Raw genomic sequence first — 13,556 nt, 5'->3', positions numbered from 1 at the left:
GCAGGAACACCACACTGGTAATGAAAAGCATTTTTGTTGTCTTACGCTGTAGGACGGCGCCGCCCGTCATTTTAGGGGCGTGTCTTCTCCCGGCGTCCGTTGCTTCACGGTGGTTCCTGTCCCCGCCCTCATGTCTACAGCCTTGCTCTGAAACTGCTTTAGAAACGCTTTCCGGTCCCGCTTTGGAATCTCGCTCGGCAGGATTCAAAAGATTTCCATTTGCATTTTGGGGAACTTCAAGAATGTCCCGCCTGGAAGTAGATGCATGATGAGTCGTACAGTTGGTGTTTGCCAGATTGATAACTGTCGACACCTCGTTGTCGACAATGGACGTATTAGCTTCGATTCTAACCGGAGCATCTGATGGCGGTTGTGTCGAACATTTGCTGTTGCATTCGGAACCGTTTCCCCTTTTCGCCATATGGTTATTGATAGCCGCACTCAGTTGATTTTTCTTTGGTAGAGCCGATTGTGCCGGTGGTATTTTTCGGTTTTTGTCGATCTTGGTAGCGACCTGATCATCTTGCGTTGATGTGCGTTCAGGGATGGCACCAACTTTCACATGTCTTCAGACTGCTGCGTAAACGTTTCCGTAACAAATCCCGATTGTTACAAGTGCTATTAACACAGTAATGTTTTCGACAACTGGCACAAGTAGGTCTATGCCTAACATGGGCGGGTACAGGTAATTTCTTATTCTTCCAGGAATACTAAATATTACCGAGAACAGCAAGATAACGAAAGCAGCTACCTTGGCCCGTCTTGGCGTGCAATACCGTCTTTGTGGCCGGCATATGCAGTCATAGCGATCTGCAGCAATCGCAGCGGTGATACCAAACGAAGCACCTATACCAATATCCCAAAGAGTCGTGATCAGCATACTGAAGTCTCTACCGTTGCCTCCACATTCGAGAGCAAGTCCCACAATGCTAATAGACAAGATAAGGCAAACGGACAGATCAGCCCAGGCTAAGGCCATGATCAGAACGTGGGTGCTGGTCTTTCGTGCCTTGGTCCAGTAGACACGCAGGATCAGACAGTTACCAGGTATTCCAAAGACAAATACCACGGCTTTAACAAACAACGTGATTGCAAGAATGCTAGTGTCACATGAGTTATCAGCCCTAGACATGGAAGGCGCGACACTGGTGTTGAGAGCTGACAGAATGGCCATTATAGAACTTGAAGTTCCCCTTAATGATAGAGGAGCCTTCAAGTACCACAAGCTATTCCAATAACTTTCCAAAACAGCAATGGGTATTGTAGGTTTCACATCATATGTTTCACCACACAGACTCTCGGGAAAAGAAATTCTTCGTCAAGATGCACAGGACGCAGCACATTTCATCACCGGAGGTAAATCGAATGACAGCACTCAGGTCCGATCTGCTTCCTTTAGACTGCTAATCATTAAACCTCACATCATTATCATCATCATGGGTGCTGTCACTCGCAGACGTTTTCCGTCCATTGTGATTCGTAGACAAATTGATGCCATGGTAACATAGCGCTTGCGTCTATGCGGCGTGTGGGGCATTGAGTTGGAAGAAAGATTATACTCGCCAGGAAGTACTTATATACACAAGAGTATTGACACAATTTAGGGCGTGACAGGGCCCAATATCCGGGGTAGCAAGTAACTTTGGGAACATTTCTTGGACAGCTCATTTATTGTTATTTTAATTCGGAGCGGGGGCGTGTCCTTACGCCCCTCCTTTTAGTGGTTCAACAAGTGGCCACTGGAACACAGCCAGTGGTAATATCGGTATAAACAAGACAAAACAAGCCTCGTAAATCTCGTACAATTGGCCACAAAATTATATTTAGTTGATTTAGATTGGCTATTCACTGGAAGTCAATTTTTATGTATCTATCTGGTCTGCACAATGGGCCGGATCTAGCCCATTCATTTTCATTACGGGTTGTCCAATACGATAGAATTCCCAGCTCACAAAGTGCGGCCAGGCAGCCAGTCAGTCGGGGAGTCAGTAGGGGAGTCAGTCAGTCAGTCGGGGGGGGGGGGGGGGGGTCAGTCAGTCAGTCAGTCAGCCGTGACAGTTGAAGAAAAAGGGGAAGAAATTGAAGAAAAAGGGGGGGGGGTGGAGGTTAGCCTCATGGTTAAAGGGTAACTCTAAGGTTAGGGATATGATTAGCTGTTAAAGATTAACGGATAGGGTTAGAGTTACCCTCTAACCGTGAGGCTAACCTCCACCCCCCCCCTTTTTCTTCAATTTTTTCCGGTCCCATCTAGAGTGCACTAGTGTCATCTTTGTACCTATTTATCTAATCATTGACAGACTGACCGACCAACCTTTGGGGTCCGGGTTGTGCTATTGTATTGGACTATACCCGTAATGCCAATGAATGGGCTAGGAGCCAATTCTCCTGTATAACGTCTGATATACCTAGGAATGCGTGACGTCATTTCATTCCGAAATCAGGACTAAGATTGTGATTGGTCGATTTCAATGCCGCGTTTTTGTAATACAACAACCTGTACGAAAATGTTACTCATCGTCGGCGTGATGTTTACGCACGCGGAGGGCTCGAATTAAGCGCGTACTGAAGGTACCTGTTGATTGGTCAGTTTCTGGAGGTTATACGCAGTCTAGGTGCATACTTAATCGCCCAATCTGTTTACGTATAATAGACCATGGTCGGTTTCGCCAGGGCCAGCGTCTATCACATAGACTATGTATAAACCAGCTAGCCACATAAAAAAAAACCTTTCTAGCCATTCTGAATCAATTGAATAAAATTCTGTGCTTACATAAACTAGGTTCACTGTGTTCCAGTTGCCAGGCATTCCTTAACGAGGAGGAGTTGTGCGGGACACGACCCCGCTCAGAATTAGAAGAAAAATGAACAATCCGACAAATATTGATGTCCCACAATTCCTTGCTATACCCTGGATGTTGGGCCGTCACGCTGTTGTGTCTCTAAAGTTGAACCGAGTGAATATTGTAGCGTGTAGCCTCGGGGTTGTTTACCACACAGTCAAAAAGAACAAACACAGGTAATATTCCTTTGAAATATGCTCTTTTATATTCCACAGAACTTTACAGCAATACGAAAACACTTCTCAACTCTCAACATTTGACTAACTAGTGGGAATTTCAACACACGACAAAAGTGTCCCGTGAACGGGTTTTACAGTCTGTGTATCAGGGGCCCCAGTCCGCGCCGTTGAAGGTGTATAGCGCCCTCAGTTGGGCGGTAGTCTCCGACGCTACAATATTCTTTTCTCCAATCATGTGCACGCGGCGGAGACGCAAGCTCCATGTTACCATGGCAACGATTTGTCTATGTCAGGCTTACTGATTAATAGTCGAGACAAGCACAAAGCAACTGTCAGTATGTGTGTTTGTTCAAGGCTTTCATTTGATTTACTGTCGTTGATGAAATGGGCTGCGTGCTGTGCACCCTATGAAGGAGCAATTGACTCCAATTGCTCTTTTCCCGAGAGTCTGTATGGTGAAGTATAAATTATGATGTGAAATCTATACAAGACAGTGGCTGTTTATTGGAATAGATCATGGTATTTAGAGGCTCCTCTTCCGGCAAGTGAACTTCAAGTTCTACAATGGCTAACCGTTCAGCTCCCAACGCCAGTATTGTGCCTTTAACACCTGGGGCTGATGGCCCATGCGACACAAGCATTCTTGCGTTCTCGTCGTTTGTTAGAGCCGTGGTGTTCGTATTTGGAGTACCTGGTAACTGTCTGATCCTGCGTGTGTATAGGACCAAGGCACGTAAGACCAGCACGCACGTTCTGATCATGGCCTTAGCCTGGGCTGATCTGTCCGTTTGCCTCATCTTGCCAATTGACATTGCGGGAACTGCTCTGGAATGTGGAGGCAACGATGAACTCATTTTGTGGGTGTTGGTTAAGACATTCGGGGGAATAGGTGTGGCTGCTTCATTTGGTATCACCGCTGTGATTGCTGCGGATCGCTATGACTGCATATGCCGGCCACAAAGGCGGTATTGCACGCCAAGACGGGCCAAGGTAGCTGTTTTCGTTGTGGTGCTAATCTCAGTTATATTAGGTATTCCCAAAGGCATCAGCGATTACCTGTACCCTCGGTCTGTGTTAAGCATAGACCTTATTGTGCCCATTTCTGAAACCATTGCTGTGTAAACTGCACTTGTAACAATCGTGCTGTGTTACGGAAACGTTTACGCAGCAATCTTAAGACATGTGAAAGTTGGTGCCATCCCTGAACGCACATCAACGCAAGATGATCAGGTCGCTACCAAGATCGACAAGGACCGAACAATACTATCGACACAATCCGCTCTACCAAGGAAAAATCAACTGAGTGCTATCAATAATCATATGGAGAAAAGGGGAAACGGTTCTGACCGCAACAGCAAATGTTCGACACAACCGCCATCAGATGCTCCGGTTAGAATCGAAGCTTATACGTCCGTTGTCGACAACGAGGTGTCGACGGTTATCAATCTGGCAAACACCAGCTGTTCGCCTCATCGTGCATTTACTTCAAGGCTGGACATTCTTGAGGTGCCCCAAAATGCAAATGGAAATCTTGTGAATCCTGCCAAGCGAGATTCCAAAGTGGGACCGGAAAGCGTTTCCCAAGCAGTTTCAGAGCAAGGCTGTAGTAAGGGCGGGGACACGAACCATCGTGAATCAACGGACACTGGGAAAAGACACGCCCCTAAAAGGGTGGTAGGTACAGTCCTACAGCGTAAGACAACAAAAATGCTCTTCATTACCACTGTGGTGTTCCTGCTGACGTGGCTACCAGATCTGGTTAAAAATGCTACGGAAATTGCTTATTTGACAGGTAGCAACACAGAACTTGAGAGTACATTTTCCATTACATTAAACTGGCTGTCTTTTACGGTATTTATCAACAATGCCATTAATCCATTGATTTACGGACTGGCAAACAAACGATTCAGGAAAGACTGCGTCGCAGTGTTCCGCAAAACGAGACGCTAAAATTGTCATTTTTGTGAAACCTCATATTTCGTGAGAAAAACAAAGTGGTCTATCAAATTTTTTTTCGCGTGTGTTATCGTCCGTGTTGTACCGAAAGAGAACGGACTCTTACTAATGATTTGGAGTTATCTCTTATAATTGTGTCTAACTGAATCTACGGTTTGTTGATTTCAGGAAAAGAGATTTCTATGAGATTTACAGAAACTGGACGTAGATTTAGTAGACAATATAGCTATTAATGTCTGATTGACCAGAGGTAGATTAATAAGGGAACAAAATGTGTGCTTGGCCGGTTTTAAATTAGTCTGTTTAAGATCACCGGCGGCCGGGGTAATGAACGCTGATAATATAGCCCGAGCCGAAGGCTCTCGACCAATATGAAAGGGTAAACTGTTTAAGAAATCGAAACAGCTCGTTTGTTTGGAACGCAAAAGCTGCCTTGAATAGCTCACTTGCTTCGTCAGATTCATCTTTGCATTCGCCATCATTCCTTGATGTCTTGAGGATTGAAAACAACAGTCACCGCAGCTTCATCGCCGGTTCTTGTATCAGAATTATTGGTTATGCCTGCCCTGCCGACTCAGGGACGTTCTACCCCAGGGAGTGAATAACATAAAGAGATAGTTCTTGTTACTGGGGCTGGTGATTGGCTAGCTATGAAATTCTGGGTCATGATGGTTCAACCGATTATTTAAAATGCTTGCACATGTTGTTAGCCTAATATTTGAATGTGGAACTTGTGTGATTTTTGTGACAGAGAAATTTCGGGGTAATAAAAAAATTACGCAAACTGTAGTGGAAAAAAGTACTTTGCTCTGCATTGAGGGTTTAATGGTTTTACCACACTCGTATCAGTCAATGTATAATATACAGTCGGGTATGTCTTACATTAAAATGACTCTACAGTTAAAACGTTAATAAGTTGCAATGAACGCAAAATGCCCCAGGCCCACCTTATTTTGCAATTTCTCCCCACTCTGTACCACATCTTCACGGGTGCGATGTAATTCCCCGCCCCTCCCCCCTTCGACCAACCCTTCTTTAAATGCCAAAACAAATATGGAGACAAATAGTCTCTCGTCTCAAATGCCTTAAAGTCTTGGAATCAAAGAAGAAAGGTGGATTGATAAATCGTCAGCATTATTGCAAACTCACAAGGAAAGCTGACGCACTCACTTATTATGGCAATATGTCAAGCACGCAATGGCACCCTGGAAGACTGCTAGCGGTGAAAACTTGCCAACCGTAACATTGCTTTTATGAGATTACTAGAGCCACCCATCACAAGATATCTAAGAGTATACTTCATGTAGAAAGAAGTTCAAGTACGCGTATTGACATTACACTTGATCCGGGACGGCCACTTATCAACAGGGATAAGGAGTTTCATAGTGTGGCAGTGCGCGGGAAGAAACCAGATGAATTTGCTCTGGGAACATTGACTGGTTACGGATGTGAATGGATTAAGAAGCGTGTAGTGCGTCCAAAGGGAAGGTTGGGAGATACAGCCCGAGAACAAGCTATGATTTATTCTTTAAAACGATGTACATGTAGTGAGAGTTAGGGTAAGGGTTATCTGTTAAGGATTGAACGGATGAGGGTAATAATGGTTTGGGATGGGATCACCGGTTGAAACTTAACGAGAGTGTTACAGTTACCCTTAACCCTTTCCTTTATATAGAATATCGCCCCAAGCAAGGCTATAAAAGCACTCTTGGCAAAGGGCTACAGAGAAGAAAAGTATGATGAAAAGAGAAGAAAATTATCGGGAAAGGTGAAGGAAGGAGTTGTATTCCTGTTAAAAGAGGTCAGATCATGGGATGGAGGGAAACAGCCACTACGCAAAAGGAGTTCCAAAGAGATGCAGAAGTTCCATCATGGCTAACCTTTTAGCTCTCAACCCCGGTACTTAGACTGCGCATTTCATATCTGGGGCTGAAAACTCATATGACGCTGGCATTCGTGCGTTCACGTTGTTTGTCGGAGCCGCTGTTTTCGTATTTGGAGTACCTGGTAACTGCCTGATCCTGCGTGTCTATTTGACCAAGGCACGTAAGACCAGCACCCACGTTCTGATCATGGCCTTAGCCTGGGCTGATCTGTACGATTGCCTTTCCATGTCTATTTGCACTGTTGGACTTGCTCTCAAATGTGGAGGCAACGATGGACTCCTGATCTTTTGGTTGTTGATTGGGACATTTGCGGGAATTGGCATAGCTGTTTCGCTTGGTATCACCGCCGTGATTGCTGTGGATCGCTATGACTGCATATGCCGGCCACAGCGGCGGTATTGCTCGCCAAGACGGGCCAAGGGAGCAGTTTTCGTTGTCGTGCTGTTCTCAGTTATATTATGTATTCCAAAAGGCATCAGCAACTACCTACACCCGCCCATGTTTGGCATAGACCTACTTGTGCCAATTGTTCAAACCATTGCTGTCTTCATTGCACTTGTAACCGTCGTGCTGTGTTATGGGAAAGTTTACGCAAGGATCTCGAAACATGTGAGAGTTGGCGCCATTCCTGAACGCAAGATGAAATGGTTGCTATCAAGACTGACAAGGACCGAACGATACCGTCGACACAATCCACTTTGCCAAGGAAAGGTCAACTATGTGGTATCCATAATCATGTGACGAAAAGGGGAAACGGTTCTGAACACAACAGCACATGTTTAACAAAACAGCCATCAGATGCTCTGGCTAGACTCGAAGCTAATACGTCTATTGTCGACAACGAGGTGTCGACAGTTATCAATATGGCAAACACGAGGTATACGACTCATGCACCTACGTCAAAGCGGGACATTCTTGAAGCTCCCCCAAATGCAAATGGTAAGCTGGTAAATCCTGCCGAGCGTGATTCCAAAGTTGGCCTGAAAAGCGTTTCCAAAGCAGTTTCAGAGAGGACACAAACCACTGTGAAGCAACGGACGCTGGGAGAAGACACGCCCTAAAAAGGATGGGCGGCGCCGTCCTACAGCGTAAGACAACAAAATGCTCTTCATTGTGGTGCTCCTGCTGACGTGGATACCAGATCTGATTAGTAATGCTATAGAAATTGCAGGTCCGCCATTTTACTCACACTGTGAAAACTCTTTCAACCAATTTTTTTCCTATGATTCCCTTCGGTGTTTCTCTTCATTTTGCCACGAATAAACCCCAAAATGCCTCTAAACCTGTTTTCCAGAGAGGGGGAAAAACTGTGTGGACGTGTTTTACAGTATACTCCCGAGGACAATGCTTTGTGCTTTCCTATGTTCCTGTAATATTCCACAATTCCTATTAATCAATAACACAACCGTCGAATTGAAAGACAAGCCTTAATAGTTTATTCCAAATTAATATCTAAAAAAGAAACTGGCAACGAGGCGCTATTAATTTTATTAGTATGTTCAAAAATGGCACATTGGCGAGGGCTTTCTTCTCATCATCATATTTTTTCCCTGGTATAAATAATATATTGCGAGCTGCTTTTATCATGCCGACCTCAGGGGAAATACAACCATTAACTGCAGCCTGCTTTCTGCCTTGTCTTGTCTCCAACATGTCAAATGGAGCATCGATGACAAGAAATTAACGAAGTTTCATTAATCATTACAATTGTGTGGTTTCATTGATGCGTGAAGCCAATTCAAGCCAACACACACACACACACCCACACACACAAATCCAAGGCGGCTATTTGTACTCCCTGTTCTGTGTACAGTGCGCGTAACCATTAGTATAACCCGTCTGGTACATAATAGCAAGATATGTGACAGAGGGAACGCATCCCTCCCCGTCTTTTGTGTTAGTCATTGTGTTATCAGAATCTCATGAATTCTTTTGAGATATATGGGGGTGTGTGTGCTATGTAGCAATAGTCTAGGTGTAGGGTATTGGACATGGGGGATACCCCTCTGTCACGTATCGTGCTTATCGACCCACGATGGCGACTTCTAGTCAAGATAAGGAGGGGACACCGGCGTAGATTGAAGCTCGACTTAATATGTATCAAGATCTAACTACTATCATAATGTCATGTACAGCTCTAGTTCTTATGTTACCTTTTCCTATCCGCCTACTGCGCGTTTTCAGGAGTTTAAACCTTTTTTTCGGAAGTTGCATTGTGTGGATGACAAAACAAGCATGGCAATTTATGCATAAACCTATGGGGCTGTGAACCATGCAGTTACAACTTTCATTTGATTTCTCCTTATTATATATCAAAAAATTAGTGATCATCTTTTTTCCTTTTTTTTTCTCTTTAACACATTTTCAGGGGATGCCTTTTTAGATACCAATGTCATTACTCATGAGTACGAATATTACGTATTACGTCCCTCCCAATATTGGCCAATCAGAATCAAGATAACAAGCTCACGCCCTCAACACTGAACAATCACAATCGCTGCTCTTGGCCTGAGGACTGGTACCTGGAAAGACATTTCAAGCACTTCTGAAGTTTGAAAAATGATATTTTTTAAAAAAAACTATATTTCTTATTCTCATTGCATTAATAGTTAAATCGATGATACCATTGATTGGGCTACATCCGGCTCATTATGCAAACATGATTGTCACATTAAAAAATAACGACTTCCAGTGAATAGCCATTCTGAATCACTTGAACGGTACTTTGTGTGTTCATGGGCTAAATTTACGAGGCTTTACTTGTCTTGCTCATAAAGATATATACCACTGGCTGTGTTCCAGTGCCACGCATTCCGTAATGAGGAGGAATGGAGACCTAAGCTCCATATGTTGTATGACAACAATAATTTGTCTATTTAATGATAGCAGTCGGCGATAAGCAGATAGATACAGAACTGTCATTCGATTTACTGTGGGTGATGAAACGTGCTGCGTGCTGTGCATCCTGATATGATAAGCAGTTCTTCTTGTTCTTTTTTGAGAGTATTTATGGGCGAAGTGAGATGTGAAAACCTACAAGACCCATTGCTGTTTTGGAAAGTTATTGGAATAGCTTCTTGTGGTATCAATTAGGTTCCTCTGCGATTAAGGTGAACTTCAAATTCCATAATTGCTAACCTTTCAGCTCCCAACGCCAGTACTGTACCTTTTATATCTGGGGCTGAAAACTATGACACTAGCAGCATTCATTTTGCGTTCACGTTGTTTGTCAGGATCGTGGTATTCGTATTTGGAGTACCTGGTAACTGCCTGATCCTACGTGTCTACTGGACCAAGGCACGTAAGACCAGCACCCACGTTCTGATCATGGCCTTAGCCTGGGCTGATCTGTCCGTTTGCCTTATCTTGCCTATTGACATTGTGGGACATGCTCTCGAATGTGGCGGCAAAGATGGTCTTCGCATTTTTTGGTTGTTGATTGAGACATTCGAGGGAATTGGCATAGCTGTTTCGCTTGGTATCACCGCCGTGATTGCTGTGGATCGCTATGACTGCATATGCCGGTCACAGCGGCGGTATTGCACGCCAAGACGGGCCAAGGTAGCTGTTTTTGTTGTCGTGCTGTTCTCAGTTATATTAGGTATTCCTGGAGGCATCAAATATTACCTGTGCCAGCCGTCAGTGTCAGGCATAAACCTACTTGTGCCAATTTTCCGAATCATTGCTGTCTTAATTGCGCTTGTTACAATCGTACTGTGTTACGGGAACGTTTACGCGAGGATCTCGAAACACGTAAGAGTTGGCGCCATTCCTGAACACACATTAACACAAGATGATCAGGTTGCCATCAAGATCGACAAGGACCAAATGACACCAGCCACACAACCCACTTTGCCAAGGAAAGGTCAACTAAGTGCTACCAATAGTCACATAACCAAAAGAGGAAAAGGTTCTGAACGCATTGGCAAATGTTCAACACAAGCGCTATCATCAGCTGCTCCGGCTAGCATCGAAGCTAATACGTCCATTGTCGACAACGAAGTATCAACAGTTATCAATCTGACAAACGCCAGCTACACGACTAACGCACCTACTTCAAGGCGGGACATTCTTGAAGTTCCCCAAAATGCAGATGGTAAGCTGGTGAATCCTGCCGAGCGTGATTCCAAAGTTGGCTCGAAGAGCGTTTCTCAAGCAGTTTCAGAGCAAGGCTGTAGACATGAGGGCGGGGACAGGAACTACCGTGAAGCAACGGACGCCGGGAGAAGACACGCCCCTAAAAGGATGGGCGCCGCCGTCCTACAGCGTAAGACAACAAAAATGCTCTTCATTACCAGTGTGGTGTTCCTGCTGACGTGGATACCAGATCTGATTAAAAATGCTGTAGACATTGCTTTTTTGACAGATAGTAACATAGACCCTGAGAGTACATTTCGTGTGATATTGGATTGGCTGTTTTACATCATATATGCAAACAGTGCAATTAATCCATTGATTTACGGACTGGCAAACAAACGATTCAGGAAAGACTGCAAGGAGGTGTTTCGAAAAATGAGACGCTAGCTGTTCTTTTGGGTTAACTCCATCTCGCTGGAGCAAACTCATAGCGGTCGGTCAAGTTGAGGTTTGTGTGTTATCGTCAATGATGTCCCGAGAACTGACCCTAATCCTTTGACGTCATCCCTTTAATTGTGAGTAATATCCGCGGTTTGTTGATTTTAGGAAAAGATATTTCCATGAAAGTCTAGAGATATTCTCCAGATGCTTTGTGGAAAAGATCCTTCCAGTTAACCAGACGTAGATTGAATTCGTAATCACGTTTAAGTTGTCATTGATTATCACTACAAGGGCTGTATTATTAGTCAATATTGTATTTATTATTTTGTTAATGGATGTTAACTGATTGAAGAGCAACAAATGTTATCCCCTGAATAAAAAAAAACCAGATGTAGATTAAATAAGCAATATAGTAAAAAAATCGCCGTTATTGATGCCGAAAAGTCACCTAAAAATCGTGGAAAATCTTTCGAAAAGGTGCCCGAATTTTTACTTATCTCAATTTCTAGGAATCCTCACAAGTTGTTATTTCACGAGTAGTTCAACACTAATATAATCTAAATACATTCCGAATTTCAGCTCAATCTGTTTTGAAAACGCTAGTGTTACACCTTGAACTATCTTCAAGATAAATGTCGCTGGACTAGGATTTTTCTGACGACCAAAACGGCACGTAGATTTCAGGTTGGCCGATTTTGCCGCAACAATGACGAGGCGCATTATTAGCATATCAATAGCGTGACTCAGCATGACTCCGTTACCGACCATTGGAAGTTGGGGGAAAAGGATGACATTATAACTTGTGAAGGAGGCAATAGTGCAATTTTTTACTGCACACCATAATGGATAGGAACCTTATAAACATTTGTGAGGCTTGAAAAAGATTGACAGATATTGCAAACACACCAGTGTTACAGCTCTGAAGAAAATGGACGTACCCAAGCCTATTTTTTCCAATTTTAAATATCAAAATTATTTTTAGCACAAAAATATGCAACTTTCAGCGTTTGTTTCAACCATTACTTGCCTGCATTCAGCCTGCATGTCAACTGGAGCATCGATGACTAGATATTAATGAGTTTTCATTAACCATTACAATGTTATGGATTCATCGATGCGTGAAGAGTGGCGTATGCAGGGGAAGGGGAGGGGGAACAGGGGGCATGATGGTGATGCTGGATATGCAACTGCGTGAAACCAACACAAAAACCTCCAAAAGCGCCTGATAAAACTCCCTGTAATGTGGGGTTTTTTTTAGCACAGAGAACACTTAACCTTGGTATAATTCGACTGGTATGCACCCAATTCAAGATGACGACTTCTAGTCAAGCGGACACAACCGTCTACTATATCAAGATCAAACTACAATCACATGTACAGCTTGCATAATGGGCCATTCAAATAGTTTGCGATAAAATCAGCTGGTGTTTGATTCACCTCGGTGGTTCGTGGTGTTAGTATACGAGAGAATCAAGCTCGACCAAATTGGGTGCAGTATATGTTTTACAGTTGTACTTCGAAGATACCAACAAACAATCACACAACTGTCGAATTGAAAGGCAAGCGTTAGATTTATTCCAAATGAATATCTAAACAAATGGCAACGGGCCACTATAAACTTTATTAGTATATTTAAATATGGTACATTGGCAAGCTGTTTTGGCAAAATTGTATAATTTTTTTCCTGTCTCAAAATAGTGCGGGCTGCCTTCATTTATAATGCAGTAACTCCGTGGAAATACACAAAAGACGGCACAACCATTAATTGCCTCATGCATTCTACCTTGTCATGTCTCCAAAATGTCATGAGCATCGCTGAAAAGAAATTAATAAACCATTTTATATAACTGACATACAGATCCTAGTCATTTGATTGGTGGAACTCACATCACGTGGCATTCGTTATTGCTCCCATTCATGCCACGGCTCAAAAAGTACTATCCGCCCATGGGGAATGGGAAATACTATTCAACAGTTAGGATCATGACTCGGTATTTGTGTGCAAATGCATGCTGGTGTGCGCGTGCAGCGTTGCGCGTAGCGCGTATTGTTCCAAAGAGCCAGCGCTACAGCGTTGGGTTCAAACATTTTCGTGAAGGGGTGGTTTGGAAGAGACAAATACATTTTCCTCCAGGTTTGTATTGAAATAAAAGTTCAAATATATCAAATGACAAGGA

The 13,556-nt window shown here is 43.6% G+C and overlaps 1 protein-coding gene across 1 annotated transcript; it reads right to left on the bottom strand.

The window, feature by feature from the left end:
- Positions 1-568: 568 nt before the first annotated feature.
- Positions 569-1,174, bottom strand: LOC119737918 (vasopressin V1a receptor-like). Its single transcript, XM_038212572.1, has one exon. It carries the CDS (start codon positions 1,172-1,174, stop codon positions 569-571), a length of 606 nt encoding a protein of 201 aa, XP_038068500.1.
- Positions 1,175-13,556: the final 12,382 nt, after the last annotated feature.

The sequence above is a fragment of the Patiria miniata genome, unplaced genomic scaffold (assembly GCF_015706575.1).
Source record: "Patiria miniata isolate m_02_andy unplaced genomic scaffold, ASM1570657v1 HiC_scaffold_3, whole genome shotgun sequence".
In the NCBI taxonomy this organism is placed as follows: domain Eukaryota; kingdom Metazoa; phylum Echinodermata; class Asteroidea; order Valvatida; family Asterinidae; genus Patiria; species Patiria miniata.
Note: the sequence above shows the minus strand (reverse complement) of the source record. Positions and strands in the feature narration are given on the sequence as shown.

Bases quoted from the DNA above. Each gene is read 5' to 3' on its own strand.
- LOC119737918 (XM_038212572.1), bottom strand. From the start codon at position 1,174: ATGGCCATTCTGTCAGCTCTCAACACCAGTGTCGCGCCTTCCATGTCT.